General features: G+C 39.1%; 1 protein-coding gene across 1 annotated transcript; it reads left to right on the top strand.

The window, feature by feature from the left end:
• Position 1: 1 nt before the first annotated feature.
• On the top strand, positions 2 to 13,029 carry PUS7L (pseudouridine synthase 7 like). Its single transcript, XM_009501718.2, is given in 8 exon segments — positions 2 to 1,306; positions 1,999 to 2,158; positions 3,788 to 3,983; positions 5,698 to 5,796; positions 7,339 to 7,420; positions 9,160 to 9,437; positions 11,155 to 11,208; positions 11,833 to 13,029. Coding segments are annotated over 8 exon segments (2,088 nt in total). The 5' UTR covers positions 2 to 411; the 3' UTR covers positions 12,157 to 13,029.
• The last annotated feature ends 5,574 nt before the right edge of the window (positions 13,030 to 18,603 follow it).

The following is an 18,603-nucleotide window of genomic DNA, read 5'->3' as shown; positions in this document are numbered from 1 at the left end:
GGGATATGTCCCGCCCCCTCCGGCCCGCCCCGCGGCTGGCGGGGGTGGGGGGGGCGGGGTGCCCCCCACTGCTTTCCCCGCGCGCCTGGAGGAGTTGGTACCGCCCTTGGGCCCTTCACCCGTGGGGACTGAGGGCGGGGGGCTGGGGGGTTCGTGGCGCCCCCTGGCGGCCCTGGTGGGGGCTGGGGGCGCGCGAGGGTGACTGCGTGGCCGTGGCGTGTACCCGGCCCGTAACGGCCCTTCGGGGCGGGCGTGGGGCCGGCGGCCCTCCCTGCCCCACTTCCTCCCTGCCCGCTCCTCGTCAGCCTTTGCTTTAGTAGCCGGTGTTTCTTCTTCTCCCCCCGCCCTTTCGCGTTTTCTCCTGTGGCCGGTGCCCCGGTGTGTGGCGGGGGCAGGGGACGGCAGGGAGCCATGCTGCCTTCCTTCAGTTACGTGACTGATCACCCCGGCTTCCGCGGTACTATCAAAAACTCGCCGAGTGACTTCATAGTGACAGAAATCGAGATGCCCGAACGCTTACTTAGGGACACCCGGGCAGAATCGCTTCAGAAAACCAGCGAAGCACCGCTGGAGCAAAGTAACCCCTGCTTGCAGCAACCCAAAAAGCTGAGAACGGAGCCTCCCGGCCCCTTCGCCAAGGGCTGTCATGGTGGCGCGCCCAGTCCTTCGGAGTGTGACCCAAGGCGGGCAGGAGGCCGCTGTTCTGCATCCCCTAACAAAAACCAGCCTGAGGCTGAACCTGGCATGAAGCCTGGCCTCGAGGAAGCCAGTAGGTTGGAGTCCTTACTGGGCAAACCCATGAGCGAACTGCTTAATAAATTTGCTTGTGATCTGAAGGATGCGTGGGGCTTGGAAAACAATGCTGATGCTGGCACTAGGGAGATCTCGCTGGGACAGGTACTTGACAAGAAAAACTGAGCTGATCTACACAGCGCTGTTAGGCAGAAATTCCCCTTTCTAGTCACTGCTACGAAAGACAATGAAATGATTGTAAAAGGAAATGCTGACTACAGAGAACTTTGTCGGTTGGTGACTGAAAAGGAAACAAGTGATTTCTTTAAATTTTTGGATGCAAAGCTAGAAAATTCTACGTTTTCTTTTGAGCCTGATGGAAACAAAGAGCACAGAAAAGTAGTTCACCACTTTATTAATAGAAAATTTGGAAAACTTCTAGAAACAAAGTCTTTTACTGTGACAGATGTCAATGATCAGCCAAATATGTCAATAATGGTACGATTTCGAGAAAAAAGTTGTTCCAGAAAAAGGTCTGCTGGTAGTTTCCAGGAAAAACAAGATCTTTATACAGGTAAATATTACATTTTTAGTGAAAGTGTTGGGTAGTATGGTGTTCTTTAGGGAGACTGAGACTCAGAATCATTTTTTAGATGGTATATAGGCCTGGTTGACCCATTGTTTATGGTGAAATAAATCATTATTAATGCAGTGTAGTTACATCACTGGAGAATGAGATGGATGAATCAAGTTACTGCAATTATTTTACATAAACTGTTCAGTGATAATGGTTACAGTTCTTCTGGTTGTAGCACGAACTCTGTTATTCCCTGTGTGCTAGCTTTCCCTTGAAAGTATTTGGGGGATTTTAGAAGATGCATCTAGATTTTGGGCAAGTTAGTAAGGTCGAATTTGATTTATGATCTCATTCCTTAAAGCATTCAGTTTCTGATATAGAGAATGTTTCTAGCAATAAGTCAATACGTGTTCATTGAATTGTATTGCATTTTATTGGGTACTATTTTTAAAGGCAGCAGGGGTTTCTGGTTGTTCCAAGAGTTTTGTTTACTCTGTCTTTATTTCAGTCTTTCAATACTGAAAATGTCCCATTTCCTTTAGTTTTGTGGGGTGGGGGGACTGCTTCTTTATAGTTTCCATACTATTATAGTTTGAAGGGAAGACCTGCCCATCTGTCATGGCAGAACACCTGTATGATTTAGAAGTGAAAAGTAGAAATTCCTAATAATTCTGAGATTATTGTTTCAGCTTTCACCCTTCAGAAAGAAAATCTAGAAACACTAGAAGCAATTGGCTTCTTGGCTGCTGAACTTGGTGTTCTTCCTTCAGACTTCAGTTACACTGGGATCAAAGATAAGAAGGCTATTACTTACCAGCCTATGGTTGTGAAGAAGGTGACTCCTGAGAGGTACTAACAATCTGGGTGCATTAAGTTTAGCAAATATTTGTATATGTTAATACATATCAAGATGGTATGATATTCTGAAATGTTCTTATTGATGTGTCTTCCCTTCTTTTGTACTAGAGCACAGTGAAAATGGCTTTAATATTCTGTGGCTTTATGGAACATACAGCTTAGTGCTTTAGTACCCCACTGTTGGAATTTAAGAAAAAACCTTGCTTTTCTCTGTATTTTTCATAACACAAATATATTATATCTTCTGGGACAGTGTCCTTCCAATTCATGTTCATGGGATCCAACTTTACAATTTCTTAAATACCATCCACTAGTTGGAACTGAGGAGAAGCCTACACTACATGACACAACAGATTTCCACCCACTATCAAAGTACTGTCTTTTGGTCCACGGGCAACAACTTAAAGGCTTTGTATGGGTACAAAACTGAAGTAAGTCATTGCAAATATCCTTTGGACAGATGCTGTACTTGAGTGCTAAGCGTTAACTCTACTGCAGTGTCCAGTTTAGAAACATGGGACTAAGTAAAGAAGATATCACCAAACTAAGGGCAGAAAATACATTCTGAATAACGAACGTGTCAGTAATACAAGATGTGCCTTTCCATTCCTCATTTTTGTTACTCTCTGTAGCCAGCTTAGTGGGTAAAAACATATGTAAGTTCTGCAATAGTAACAGTAAAAACGCTGGAGTCAAAACTGTACCTTATTTCTTCCTTAGCTTTAACTTTCTAGTGGTTTTTGGTCTTAGCAGCAAAGTGCACTTTGCAAATAAAGGAAAGTAGAATTTATGTTTTTAGGATTTATTACAAACAAAAAAATATATATCGGTAGGTACAATTCCACTGCAAACTGGGCTGTAAGGCCAGTTGTTTGAGAGATAATTAGCAAAACTTTGTATTAACATTTAAATGACTAAACAAAATAGTTAAATCCTTCCAAGCCACTATATAATAGGGAAAATAAATAATTTTATAAATAAATAATTTATAAAGGTATTAAAATAATAGTTAGAATGTAAGCTCTTATGCTGAAAGTTTCCTTTGATTTGAATGACTAATACTTACACGTAAGAACAAAGAGATTGAGCGGATACTTTAAAGGGCAAATATTTGAACTGTCAGCTGTGTTTCCAATTACAAGCATGTGCAAGCATACCCAGAGAATCAGTGTGCCGAGTTTGTTTTTCTTAAGGCTGACCAAGAAAGAGCAATTGTGTTTGGAGTCTGCTAGAGCACATCACTTTTTCTTGTCCTTTTTTTTTTTTAATGAAAAGCAGATTTTTAGGACTGAAGAGTAAATTACTGGTTTTTCAATTAAAAAATGTAAAATTCATTTCAGTTGCCATGAGAAAGTTCAGTGAATGGCTTCATTCCAGTATCTGTTGAGCTCCAGAATATAACTACAAATGAAGGAAACATTTAGAAAGTATTTCTGGACTATAACTAAATTTTAAGGCTTCTATCCCTGTGTTTGCTTTGGTTTTCTCATAATTGTTTTAAATCCCTTTTTATTTTTTTAAGTGTTTTTACTTCTAGTGCAAAGGTGAAGAAGACATTTATTAGAAGTTGAATAGCTTTAGTAGAGGATGGTTCATAATTTCTCCCAATTATTTATGCAGGTTGAAAGAAATTGGAAGCAAAGTGGGAAAAAAGGGCATGAAAATACACAACATACATTCAGCGTGCCAGCACCTGAGACTTGGTCAGCTGAAGGGCAATCACTTTGATATAGTTGTGAGAGATCTCAAACACCACAGTCATGATTCTTCTGCAGATTTGAAAGGGAGGATATCTGAAGCAGTGGAAAGCGTTAAGGTAAAAAAGCCTCATGGTTGCCAATGATGAACGGAGTTTTAATTCTGTGCTGTAAAAAAATAAAAGTACTTTTAAAGAAAATGCTTGTAATAGCCCAATAATGGCTCTAATTCCCAGTTTTTATGCTTTTTGCTTTTTTGTGTCTTTCCTGCATTACTTAAGGAGTCACAGGAGTAAAGCTGCCTTCCAAGGAGGGGGACCATAAGTTAATTAATTCTGTGTTACAGACTGCAGACCCCAGAGTGGTGTAGCAAGGCAGATGGGAAGTTTGGTAGCAAATGAGTATGGATATATGACCTATTGCTGCACACACCCAAGGCCAACCAAAGTGAGGGGTTTCACTGTGGTGGCTGGCAGCATGAAAGAATATCGTTACATCTATCAGCTGGTTGTCTTTTTTGGTCTTACGGGGAAAATGCGTGGTTAGCTTAGGTGGAAATCTGCATACTTCATGGCATAAATATATGTGAAATGTCCATAGCAGAGAAAGATGCCCTGGAATTCAGTGGATTTTGATTGCTGTTATCCTTAGTCCCTGAAAAAAACCCCATCATTGGACATTCTTAAATCACTGAGAAAAGTAAAAGAAAAACATGGAAAAGAAAAACTTTGGGTGTTTGGTACAGCAGTAATTTTCATGCCCTATCTTTCTCAGTCATAACCTTAATACAAATCACCTTAAGAAGATTAATCCAGGAATAATGACTTGAATGAAAACTACCCAGTGTGCAAAAGCAAAATATATTACATGTATTTTGGCAATTAATTTTAGAATCATTAAGGTTGGAAAAGACCCTTAAGATCATCAAGTCCATTATTGAAAAACATTCAACTGGTACTTCAACGCTTTTTTCTCTCTCTCTGTCCATCTGACTGGTTTTTTATTTTGCTGTTTGGAAAATGAACACAGATTCCTACGATAGCGTGTCTTGCTTTATTAGATTTAGTTGACTAGTCAGATGATGGATGACAAAAGCAGCATGTGTGTTAATCCGAACTAGAGACTTTTCGTCTTCCATGAAAACAAAATCATGTACGGGACCTAAGGATGTCCAAAGCATGGTTATATAATTTGAACTGAATAACAATTTCCAAAACAAATGCTCTATGTCTTTTGCTTGTCTGCTCCATGCATACTAATTATTTTCTAGGAAAGGATGTTCTCATTGGGTCACGTGGCTGTGATTTTACTGCCCACATGTGACCTAGAACTCATCAGGAGACTTAAAATCCCAATTAGCAGAAATGCTCTCTTGGTCTTTATTATTGTAATAATAATGCAAATGATCTCATGTAAAAAAAGATTAGTATTTTTAAGAAAAATGTCCAACAGTGGTTTCTGTTCATTACCTGTGCTATGCCGCATTTGCTTGAGAAGAGTTTCCACAGTTTGGCACATATAAAAGGCTTGATTACTTTTACTTGACCTGTAGTTTTATTTATATTAACTATATAGAAATAACTTCATTTCATTTACTTATTTTTTATGAAAGTGAAGGCAATGAAAGTACTTTGTTGTCTTTTTAGATGTTTCTAAATTAGCTGCTAAAATATTGTAATGGATCATAAGTTACAACTTTTTAATGTATTATTTCTGATTAAAAAACTGCATGCATTTTGGATGTAAATGTTAGATGTATGTATGTTGTACACTTGGTCTTATTAATTGTACCTGGTACTTCCATGCTTTTAACATTTTTGTTCTTCATTCTAGATAAAAGGTTTTGTAAATTACTATGGACCTCAGCGATTTGGGCAAGGACAGAATGTTCAGACAGATCAAATAGGATTGGCTTTACTGAATGAAAAAATGGTATTTTCATTTTTTAATTTAAATAGTTACTGTCAAGTTAATTTCACATTACTGTTTCAATGTCTAGCGCTGGAGTTGACCTTCCCAGAGAACAATTTCATTTGTGAGATGAACCCATATGTGTGATGGAAGTAATTGCCAGATCAGTTTTGACAGCAACGTAAGCATGAAGGTCTTCATGCTGAAACAAAAAGATTTTTTTTTTAACAGCAGGTGCAGCTTTAAGTAGTTCAGGAAGTGATTTTTCTGTCCGTGATTGGTATGTGATTGTGATTGTCATCGTCGCACTTCGCAGGAAAGTGTCTGCATTCTGTACAAGGTTTGAATGCTAAAATGAAGCAGTCTTTATACAATATTTATTCATGGTCCTGATTGCCTCCTAACTTGTAGCCTCTTTATCCTGCTGGAGTCTATATACTTCTTAAAAATGTCACAAGATATTAACCATGATCATATGAAAAGATTAGCTTTTTCAATACCACAGTAATTTATCTGCTATATAGAAGAGATTGCTGCTTTCCATTATTCCTTGGCTTCTTTCCCAAACTCTTAGTTCTGAGCAATTGCTCCCATGTAAGCTAAGGAAAGCTTATTTCTTAAGCAATAATTCATAAGGTAAGAGTCATATACTTTTCAGTGTATATGGTATAGTATTTGGCACAAGTCTGAAACAGAATCAGACACTACAAAGTCAAATGAACACTTCAGTATCCGTTTCTTCTAATCTTGTTTTGATTCTGAGCAAAGTCAGGAAAACTTATGCTCCAAATATAAGCAGAATCAAGACTTGAGGGCAGCCCATAAAAGTTACTGTTGATCTATCTGACATTTTGAATTCTGGTGCGCTAGCAGTTAGTACCAGGTGCCAGTGCCTGAAGAGTAATGATTTAAATCTCTAGTCTTAATGCAGGTACTTTTTAATTTAAAATATGTAGGAACTACTGTTTATATTAAAAATGTGCCAGTATGTGCTTGCACAGTCCAATTCAGAGGAGGACAAGAACCAGATGTCACAGGTTGGTGTAAGTGCTAGCAAACTGTGGTTCCACTGGTGTTGCAAGTAGCAGAGTAGTGCAGTGTTTTCCCTGTCGCAGTGTCATCTAACCTAGTACAGATCAGTACACACACACAAAAAAAAAAAGATAGATTGTTGTCCCTCTGTGAGACTGTGGAAAGTGTTCAGTCTAAATTTTGTGTGAAACATGCAGAAGGGAAAGAGTGAACCTTCCTGTTCAGGATAGAACAATGGCATTACAAAGTGGAGGAGTTCTAATGGGATGTACAAGAAGAGTGACTGATTTCTCATAGAGCTTTGAAAGCTGTCTTGTGTCTCCTGCGTGACTAAAACCTTTCTTTAATCTGAGAGGGAACACAACCACATTGGTTTGCTCTTCATGGCATCTTTTGTGAAATGGAGAATTTACCATTGACCTTAAAGAACTTGCATAATTTTGAGAGGTTGCAGAATATGTTAACACAGAATTTGGTTGACAGATAGTTATATTTAAATGCAAAAAACCACATTAATATTGTCCTTTAAAGGTGAAAGCTATGAAGTTATTCTTCACACCCGAAGATACTGATGACCCTGTAAATGACGCAAAAAGATACTTTCTTCAAACTGGTATGTCCAGTTAAATTGTCTCTATATTTATTCAGGGTTGATATTGTGAGGGAATAAGGTGTTGCTGCACAGAGAGATACTTTTTATTTTGCTGCTGCTTTATACCACTTAATAGTCTATTTTGCAGAACTCAGTAGAGTTGCACGGTTAAAAATTAGGTGAGGATGAGGCCCTAAATATGCAAAAGAGTGGAAAACTAATGTACTTCAGGTGCAAGACAGCGTAGAAACAAACGCTGTATAGCAGAATGCTGGAAAAGACTAAGATAATTTTATCAAAGCCGTTTCAGCCTCCTTCCATCTGTCTGCTTTTGGAATATAAACTTCTCCTCCCTAATAAAGCAAACATACAGGAATGAGACATCCAGCTCATACTCAGCACTTACCATGTGTGGGCATCTAATTTTCTGAGATTTCTCTAACAATCTTAGCTCTCGGTTTTTGCACCTTTGGGCTTTGCTTTTACATCTCTTTAATTATGTACCTCTTCCATACTTCCCTGTGATCTACCTTCTTTCGGTCTTGAACTAAAATCAACAAAATATGTCAAAGGCAGAAATGTGCCAAGTGAAATGCTCTGTTTGACATATTTATTGCTTCTACCATTCAACTTAACTTTCTCTCCAAAAGAAAAATTTGGAGTTGCTCTCGACTTCAAATGTTTTCTTATTATATTAAAATGATATATTGTTTTATTCTTTTCAAACATTCCATGTCTGTTAGCCTGCTTATCACTGTAGATTGACAGAACAGCTGTGATATATAGCTTCAAGAGGCACAGATACGTGTCACTTCAGAAAAAGGATACAGTGAATCATTCTGGGACACAACGAGGAGATTCCAATTGGACACAAAAGGGAAATTTTTCACAGTGAGGACAGTCACCCATTGGAATAATCTCCCCAGGGGAGCGGTTGACTCGGCTACATCGGACACTTTCAAGATTTGGCTGGACAGGGTGCTGAGCCGTCTTGTCTAGACTGTGCTCTTCCTAGAAAGTTTGGACTAGATGATCCCTGAGGTCCCTTCCAACCTGGGATTCTGTGATTCCATGATTGCTGTCTGATGCATGGAAAGACATTGATCTGGACTCTTAAAACAGCTGCTTGCCTTTTCCTGAAAGCAAAAGGTAAAAGGCTGTGCAAAAGGCTTCATCAGATAACCATGTGATAAGAAAATATGTAAACCATAAAATTTTAAATATACAACGTTTTTATAACATAGTACAAATGTGATTAAATAGATTTTAATCCTGGTTGACACTCAGACTTCCCAGTGGCCAATGCAAATTGTACCTTTAAAATAAAGACAGTTTTTACCCCCTATGAAATATGTGTTCTCAACTGATGTAAAGTAGAGGTTTAATGTTCTTTTATAGCTCGGTTTTTACTTTCAGTTACCTGATCTAAAAAAGCCTTTGGAGTGATGAAGTAACTTTCTTAAAAAAAAAAAAAAAAAAAAAAAGGCAAGCTAGGCTAAATGGCAGCTAGTTAGTTTGGTTTATACTGCATGAAATAGAACAGAATTCATGGGACTGTGTTGACAGGCATCTAAGATGAAATTTGTCTAACATGCCACATTGAAGGAAAGGAAACAATAACCTAAAAGTCAGTGTAAAGAGGGGAGACTGACACCATTGTTCCCTACCTGATTATTTCATCTTCTTAAGTGTATTTTTTCCTAACAGGTAATATTTGAAAAATCAGGGATTACTTATATGGTTATTTTTGTTTATATCAGAAGATGCAAAGGGTGCGCTTGTGATGCTGCCAGAATTTAAAGTGAGAGAGAAGATGTTGCTACGAGCTTTAAACCGCTATGGTGTAAATCATGAAGGTTGTACCAAAGGATGGCTCAATATTCCTCATTCCATGCGCATATTCTATGTCCATGCTTATTGCAGTAAAATTTGGAATGAAGCAGCATCATATAGGCTGAAGATCTATGGTTCAAAAGTTGTTGAGGGTGATCTTGTTTTCTCAGAAGAAAATGATGAAAACATTTCCCTGAATGACAAGGTGAGTCTTCACAAAACATTTCTTGTAAAGAAAAAAAAGTAGCTTAATGCACTTGAATACATACTCAGACATACTCTGGTGCTTTTATTTTGGTTCATTCATGAAAATATTTAACGTAAGTGACAAAGCTGAACAAAGTGGTATAGCTTTTTTTGATTTACCTTAAATAGGCTCATAAGCTAGGTGTATATTAGCAGCTTTTAGCTGTTCTTACTGTTTATTTTATTCAAGAGAGAAGAAGGAACAGAATGTCAGAGTTGATATATGTAAGAATTTAGCCTCCATGGTATATAATGCTCTTCTTAGGATCTGACTAGGGGAAGACCTTCAGAGTGGATGGCTGGGTGTGCCTATATTATCAGTCAGTGCAGATTGGCTCTCCAGGTCAGACCTTCCCATTATATATATTAATGAATGTAAGCCCATGGTGAAAGGTGGCCTCAGACTGAACTAGTAATCTCATTGCAGCTACACAGTCAAAGCACATGTAGCAAAATTTCACTTACTCAGGCAATTAAAACAGATTGACAGTGGGTCTAAACTGTTAGCAGTTGTTCAAAAAATGCAGCAGTCTTCTTGGGAAAGTAGTAAAGGGGAAGGGAGTGCTTCTGCTCGCCCACAGCATGGCCTGGGTGCTGTGCCTTGACCCATGGGTAGGCCACTAAGCAGAAGCCAGCAGTGGAGTGTATGCTGGCCCCAGGTCTTGGCATGCTGAAGTCCATTCTGAAGTAATCTCTTCTTTCAGAGTTAGCGTACCTTTTTCTTATTGTGGAAGCAGCTGGGTCTCTTTTCCCAAGTAACAAGTGATCGGACAAGAGGAAATGGCCTCAAGTTGTGCCAGGGGAGGTTAGGATTGGATATTAGGAAAAATTTCTTCACTGAAATGGTTGTCAAGTATTGGAACAGGCTGCCCAGGGATGTGGTGGAGTCTCCATCCCTGGAGGTATTGAAAAGAAGGGTAGATGTGGTGCTTGAGGATATGGTTTAGTGGTGGACTTGGCAGGGCTATGTTTATGGTTGGATTCAATGATCTTAAAGGTCTTTTCCAACCTAAATGATTGCATGATGCTGTCTTTCTTCTGATCATCAGATAAAGCATAGAATTTTACAGCGTTTTACTGGATGATAAACAGGTGTGTGCATAGGCAGAATGTATCTCATTTCTTTTGGGTGAACATCTTACAGATTTGAAAGCAAGAGCACTTGGAAGGTTACTGAATAACCCTCAGCCCCTGTAGAGTGGCTTCTGTTTCCATTGTAATTTTTCTTCAACAATATTTTTGAGAGTGGTTGTTAATAAAACAAGTAGGTCAAATAAAATGAAAATCAGAGGTGTCAAATTCAGTATTGAGTTAAATATATATTCCTATTTAATATAAAACATTTTTCTTACTATTTTTTGCTCTTGCTGATGTATCACAAGATTGCATAAACACAGTTAACTTCAAACTCAAAGAATATGAGTTTGTAGGTTTGCTAATTAGTGGTAGCTAGCATCAGTAAATATTTAATGCAATGCCATTTACCAGTAAACAGATTACTTTATATTAAGCATCTCTACTGTTTGTCATTCCTGAAATAGATTATTGTCCTTGCATTAGTTAAATAACCTTAGAATCCTTTATGGGTTTGGGAGTACAGTGCGTAATTGCTAAAATGAAGTGTATGTTTTATTTTTTAAAAAGTTTTTTTCTTAACTTCTTAAATGTCGTGTCAGGTTCATGTAGTCACTGCTCCAGAAGAGTCAGCTAACAAATACTCTATAAACCAAGTAAGTCCGTATGAAAAATTCTGAGTTGTTTGTCTCTTTATTTGATGAAAATGTTTTGTTCTAAAAATAATGTGATTAAGTTAACTGGTGAAGTCTTCTTCCATGCCAGATTGCACATTAAAGAAAACACATGTGAACTAATCTCCACTCTCATAACAAACAGGAGGAAAGAATATTTACTTTGTAATGGAAATAAGTACAGTGTCATTTGTAGTATGGCGATATTTATCTTGAAGCTGAATGTAAATACTTTGAAAATTTTTTCAGTCTGCTTGGAAAACATTCAAGAGCTGTTGATGTTCTAGTTATTGAAAATCCAGAGTGCATAGTTGGGAAGTCTTACATAGGCAACTTAATCTCTTTATTGCTGTATCTTTCCCAACAAGCAAGGAAATTAATGTTAGTATATTTCTAGTCTATTTCTAGTATATTTCTATTAGGAATCCTGATCATTGATTATTTTTTCTGCTTTAATTACATCCAACGTATCTGCCTTGGACAGCGTTACTTCACAGGAGAAGCTGCTGGTTTACTATTTCAGGCCCCAAAACGCAAGATTTAGCCACAGGGAAATTGGTGGACTTTATTTCAAGTATGTTTGTTGTTTTGTTTTTTTCTTTGAAGGTTGTTCTTCCAATGGTGGGACATAGTATCAAGTATCCCAGTAATAAAGTTGGGCAATGGTACCGTGAAAGGCTTTCTAAGGATGAGCTGCAGATGTGCAAATTCAGAGTGTCTCCATTACAGCTGAATATACCTGGATGCTACAGACCCATTTTGAAAAATGTTCAGAATCTGTCATATTTTTTGGAAGGTAGTGAAAAAGGAATTGAAATTGAAGACAACCATCGGAATGAATCAAAAGTCTCTCTTCATATATCATTTGATCTTGATCCTTCATGTTATGCAACAGTCTGTCTGAGAGAAATAATGAAATGTGACTTTTAAGACTCCAGTTAATGAAATATTGCAGGAATATTATACAATGGTGATATTTTATGTATAATACCAGCAGAATTAAGGAGAATAACAGGTTCAAGCCACAAACAGGAAAATTTTGTAGATTGAGTTTCATGCTGATTAGGAAAAAACCCACCAGAACCCTTTGGAATCTTCAAAAAAACACTTCAAACCCTAAATGCAAACCCTTGGATGCCTTGGGATAAAGCTGTGTTATGCCAGGCAGGTTTAACAGAACTTAAAGAAGCCATGGGCTGCAAGCATGAATTTCATATTTGCATAGACATCTGACTTGCCAAGTTAACTCCTGGAAAAATGTTTGCAGCAAACAAATGTATCTTTTATTTTGTAATCATTAAAAAATAAAGAAAAGGCTTATACTAAATGCTGTTCAAGCAATGATGTGACAAGCTTGCAGCCTTCAGGTACCTAACTGAAAAGCTGCTGTACCAAGGTTCACTAAATACATTGTGGTTTTGTTGTGTTCAGGCACCAAGTGTTAAAAGGTAAAAGTCCGGAGTCAATAATGACAAGTTATCTGGTACTATCAGACTGTTGATGAATCCCCCATCTTAAGTTAATGCTAAGGATTCCAAGATTAAGTAGTGCATAGCTGTTAGTTAGCGCCTGTTCAAGTAAGCTCATCAAGATGAGGTGAGTAATCCACGTAACTGCAAAACCATTTATAATAAAACCAAAGACCTGTTTTATTGTTTACAGGATGCAGACTTTATTCCTACTACTGTAAAGCCTTAGGGTGGCAAAAAAAAATGTTAATGGAACTGTCCTTGGGAAAAAGCTTTTATATTTTTTTCGTAATTAAAAAAGTGGCTGTAATAAAATGAGTGGATTTGTGGAAAAGGGGAGAGCAGAAAATGTCATTTACCTTGACTTTAGCAAGGCTTTTGACACTGTCCCACAATATTCTTGAAAACAAGGTAGGACATTATAGTCTAGCTGGGTGGACAACCAGATGGGTAAAAAAGTTATTGGATGATGAGGCTCGAAGAGTAGTGATTACACAGAATCACAGGTTGAACGGGACCTCAGGGATCATCTAGTCCAACCTTTCTGGGAAGAGCAGAGTCTAAACAAGATGGCCCAGCACCCTGTCCAGACGACTCTTGAAGGTGTCATTACATTAATTACTACATTAATGGGTCATACCTTACCTGGAGTGAGTGAGTACCACAGGGGTCTCTCCTGAGCCCCATCCTGTTTCATGTCTTTGTCAGTGACCTGGAGGAATGGATGGAGTTCACCCTCATCAAATTTGCAGATGACATCAAATTAAGGAGACAAACGGATGCTCTGGAGGATCATGCTGCCACTCAGGGCAACCTAGACATGCTGGAGGGACAGGCCAACAGGAACCTGATGACAGTCAGCAAAGGCAAAGTGCTACCCCTGGGAAAGAAGCACCCCTGCAGCAGCCCAGGCTGGGGAGGAACAGGCTGGGGAGCAGCTCTGCAGGAATGGCCCTGGGGGCCCAGTGGGCAGCTGAACATGGGCCAGCCATGTGCCTTGGCAGCAAGGATGACCAGCAGCCTCCTGGGATGTGTTAGAAAGGACATAGCCAGTACAGCCAGTAGATCAAGGGAAGGGATTATGCTTCATTTTTCAGCACGTGTTAGACCACATTTAACTCCTACATAGAGTTTTGATCCCCTGCACAAGATAGACGTCAAAAAACTGGGAACAGTTCAGTGAAGGGCCTTCAGGCTATTTGGGGACTGGAGCACTTGCCATCTGAGGAGAGGCTGAAGGAACTGGGCTTCTTCAGCCTGGAGAAGAGATGGCTTGAGGGGGAGCCAACAGCAGCTCCCCAGTACCTATGGGGAGGTTAGCAAGAACATGGAGCCAGGCTCTTCATAATGGTGCATGGCAGGAGAACAAGAGACAATGAGCATAAATTTAAATGAGAGATTCAGATTGGTTAAAAGGAAGTAGGACAGCCAGGCAGTGGAACAGGCTGCTCAGACAGGCTATGCAGTCTCCATCGGAGGTTTCCAAAACCCAGCTGGATAAAGCTCTGAGCAACTTGGTCTGAGCTCAGAGGCAACCCTGTTTTGTGGAGGCAGTTGGACTAGAATCAGAGGCCTCCTCCGATGTGGATTTCCCTGTTATCCTAAGCAGAGTATTGCAAGTGTTTATTCAATCTGTAGATGGCAGTATGACTTAAAACTAAAATGGAAAACTCTACTCATTTTTACTGAAAGAGAATTAATAATATAAACTGAATTCTGTTTATGGCATCAGTCTTTCTGTTGTTGCTAACAGCTGAGTAAAATAAATCTCCCAAGGCTGATAAATAGAACTGGAATTACAGGAGTAGGAAAAATAGAAATATAAAAATATAATTCACATTATTTCAATGCTTGTACAAAACTGTAGCAATGAAGGATCCAGATAATTCACTGCCTTAAATAAAAGGATTACTCTGTAGTCTGTATAAATAATTTAAAACTTGACCCTTTGCTTTTATATGGGAAAATAGACTGTTGTGCAAACAATAGCTGCAGAGCCACCGTAGGTGACTTACAATGCTTGCTCTACTACAGTGCTTACTCTACACCTCAAGTGTATGGTATACAGCCAAACTGATTGAAAAATCTGTTTCCCTGCCATGACCCATCTGAGACAGCTTTGTTCTTTTCTTGTCTTCTCAGTATCACCTCTTCTGTCTTCCACCTGCCCTTAAAAGTACCCCTTTTCTAGAAAATTATTTTTAGTTCAAATTGTTTTCATACAGCATAGCTCAAAAAGAGTTGTCCTGTCACCACTGATACGGTAAAGTGCTCCAGTGCGGACAGGAAGCTGCATGCAATGACCAGAAGAAATAAATTAGCACTGAAGTTCCATTTAAAGAGACTATTGTGGTCGTCTTCGATGTGGCTCAAAACAGCCTTGAAAACCATCTCATCACATACAAGATTTGAATACATAAAGTATTAAAAGTTGAGCCTTGATTTGAAAAAAGACAAAAGGTCAGATTAAAAGGTTTGTGACTGAAAGGCATGCTATTTTAAAATAAAAGATCAGAAGACGGTGTTAAAAGAGTTCCCCTATAATCATTTTAGGCTCATTTGTCAGTACTGCTATTGAACACGAAAAGGACTAATCTTCTTAAGCAAATCATTCTTTCAGCAACTTCAAGGTGAAAGAGCTAATTATGTGTGTCCATGCATTAAATTCCTATAGTAGAAGTGTTCTACTAGGGAAAAGTCAGGTTGGCTATTAGAGTGTTTATATGGTAAACATCCTTCTTATTTCAGTGGGCGTTTATTTGTAATTCATTCTCTTAATCTTGGCAGCTATTTTGCAGGATTATGTACATGAACAGTTGAATTCAGAGAGTTTTGGATGAGTGCAATACTCAGATCCCAAAGTATAATCTATGTAAGCAATACACCTGTGCCCTTGCATTTAGAAAAAGATAATCATTATGCACTGATCTGAGTGTAAGGAAAAGATTGATGTGTTAGTCATCTCTCATCTTACTAAGCACTTCTATTGCTACCATCCTTTTCTGATAAACCTTAAAGCACTTGGCTAATACTAATGAAGACAGGTCTCTGATTCTGTTTCTAACAAAAGGGGTTTTAAGTTCAATGGCCAGTTGATTTTTTCAGCACAGATGATAGATAATTGGGCATTTGAATGGGAAAAATGCAAATGGTCTTAATCTGTGAAATCCTGTTACTTTTAATTCATTACAAATTTGACAACTAGTATTATGCTCAGTGAGAATGTACAGATTTTCAGATCTTTCAGAATGAGATGGCTTAAATTACATTCTTATCATAAAGGCAGTTCAGAAGCCAGGTAGGTGTGTGATTATTGGCCTGGCTCGCTCCTTAAAACTCCATTAACTCCTCTCTTAGTGTCAGTGCCTGTCAGCTGGTGATTTGACCTCTTACACCCAGCTGATGAGCACAAACCTCTTTTCCTTTCTCTTGCAGAACTTCTACCCATAATAAAAGCTCAAGGGAAAAAGCTGAGAAACTATTAACACTTTCCTTCTTTCAGCCCGCAGTCATGCCTTGCAGCCTGTTGGTTCAGATCTAGATTACTGTTAGAGGAAATGAAACCCGAAAGTGAGCTCCAGCTGCGTGCCAAGCACACTCTGCGTCCAAATGGAGGAACAAGGATCCAAACGAAAGGTTGAGCATTCAGACAGCTTCAAACCCTATACATGGGTGTGTTCTGTTGTGGAGCTTAGACAATATTTAGCCTAAAGTAAAGCCACTGAACTGCATGTAGTGTAAGTACAGGGACTTCAGCGCTCCCGGTACATTAATCTCTTTCTGTCACACCAAAAATCTTGCTCGTGTAGATAGTGTCTGAGAACGTTGTGTTTGCGGGGAAGACAGAATCAATGAATTCAGATGTTTGTACCATCTGAAGTTACTTCATTCTGCTCAGCAGAAGTCAGAATCTTATTACAGTGGTTTAAATACTTTTTTAGCTTATCCACTAATGCTTCTACCTCCTTAGAACAGTAAGGTTTTTAATTAGCTTTAGAAATGACTGATTTAAAAAATTGATTCTATCTGTCTTTCAGAATGTTCCTGCACTTAAAAACGCAGGACACCCTCTCCCACCCCCAGCTAAAGGCACTTTGTCTTTTTACCTTCACATCTCTGCTGAAACCATTAATGTCTGTGCTGAGCTTATAAGCCAAATTTCAGAACTCTGCATAAAAAGAACTGTTAATAATACATGGCCAAACCATTCACTTGTGAAAGCACAACAGGAATCATTTAGTGATTTTTTCATTGATATCATATAGAAACAAATCCTTAGATTTAAACTGGATTTGGATTTAGCGCTCTACGACTACAATGGTTTTGACCAAGGCTCAGGCCTTATCCTCTCTGCAACAGTTCCTGTAAGTGGACATGTCAGAAAAAGTAAAGCAAGGGAAGCATATATGATATTTATTCTCCAACTATTTTCAGTTCAGGCGATTTCCTGAGCCTGAGTGGTTTTGCTGTTTAATAACTCTCAGTGGATTTCTTTCCCAAGTATTTCTCATTTTCCCTTGAATGTGTTCAACCCCTTCCCAGAGTTCCATGTTTGCTACCTGTTGTATAAAGATCCACCTTTTGGTTTTGGTTTGGGTTTTTTTGGTTGTTTGGTTTTTTTTTAAACTGCTCCCTTCTGACTTCATTTGATGATCCTTGGCTTGTGTATTTCAGTACAAGGGACGGTAGAGACTTCATCCCCATCCATCCTCTTGGTACCCAGCCGTTTTTGTGTTTCCCATATGTATCCCCTAAATCAGTTGCTTACCATGCCCAAGCAGCTATGCAGTCTCTCCTGCTACAGAAGCTATTCCATACTTATAATACTTGCCCTTCTGTAAGCTTTTCCTGGTTTTTAATATACCCTTTTGGAGATGAGGGGTCTAGAACTGCACATGGTTCCATATTTATACCATGGATTTCTCCACTGATACAGTGATGTTTGGTTTGTCCTGTACCTCTCCCAATATGTGATTTCCTTTTTGACACACCCTTCTTCCCCAAGTGTCGAAGCAATGTATGCTTGGAACTAGGTATCATAACCCAAGATGCCACCCCAGAGTGGCGATTTCACCTTGGAGTCAGGTGATTATTTTATGTGTGAAGTTGGGAATTGTTTTTTCTGTGAGTCACTCTGCATGTGTCTACACTCCAAATGTCATCTGCTGTTGTACTCCCCTGTCATTAGCATCATAAGGATTATCTGCAGTTCTTCACACTCTACCCTTATCTTTGTTACCCTGAGGAGCTCAGTGTCATCATCAGCCTCAGTGACCTCTGCGCTCCACCCCTTAATGCACACACCGAGCTGCATTCCAGGGCCCTCCAGCAGTAATTGCTTAAAGGTGCTTGGTGACGGACTTTTGTCAAGTGCCTTCTGGGAGCTCAAGTGCACCATCTCCACTGCGGTGGGCATTTCTGTGCTGCATTTCCATGCCGCTCTTAACCTCCCCACAGAACTCCAAGGAGGCTGTAAGTCAATGCTTTACAGAAGCCACATCGGCTCTTCCCCAGTAGATCATAATTCTTCAAGTGTCCACTACTTCTATCCTGTAATAGATTTGCTCGTTACAGTTCTCTGGCTTATAGGCTTGCACCTCCTCTCATTCTTTCATCCCTTTTATACAGTATATAATTTACAGGTACATAGTTAAATAGCTTAGGTATCTACTATATTACAGGATAACTGCAGAAACTGCCTACTGTTGTTACCAGTAATCTGAAGTGGAGCTGAATGTACAAGAAATACACTGAAGAAGCCATGCCAGCTTAGGGCATTTTTTAGCCTCGTTAAAATGCTCACGGGTTTTGAAAGATCTTTCTTTGTACTATGCTCAGTTCAAAGCGGAAATTTGAATCCATATTTCATCATAGCCTGTTAACCGCAGTTATAGCCTGTAAAAGTAAC

This window comes from Phalacrocorax carbo, chromosome 1 (assembly GCF_963921805.1).
Source record: "Phalacrocorax carbo chromosome 1, bPhaCar2.1, whole genome shotgun sequence".
Lineage (NCBI taxonomy): Eukaryota > Metazoa > Chordata > Aves > Suliformes > Phalacrocoracidae > Phalacrocorax > Phalacrocorax carbo.
Note: the sequence above shows the minus strand (reverse complement) of the source record. Positions and strands in the feature narration are given on the sequence as shown.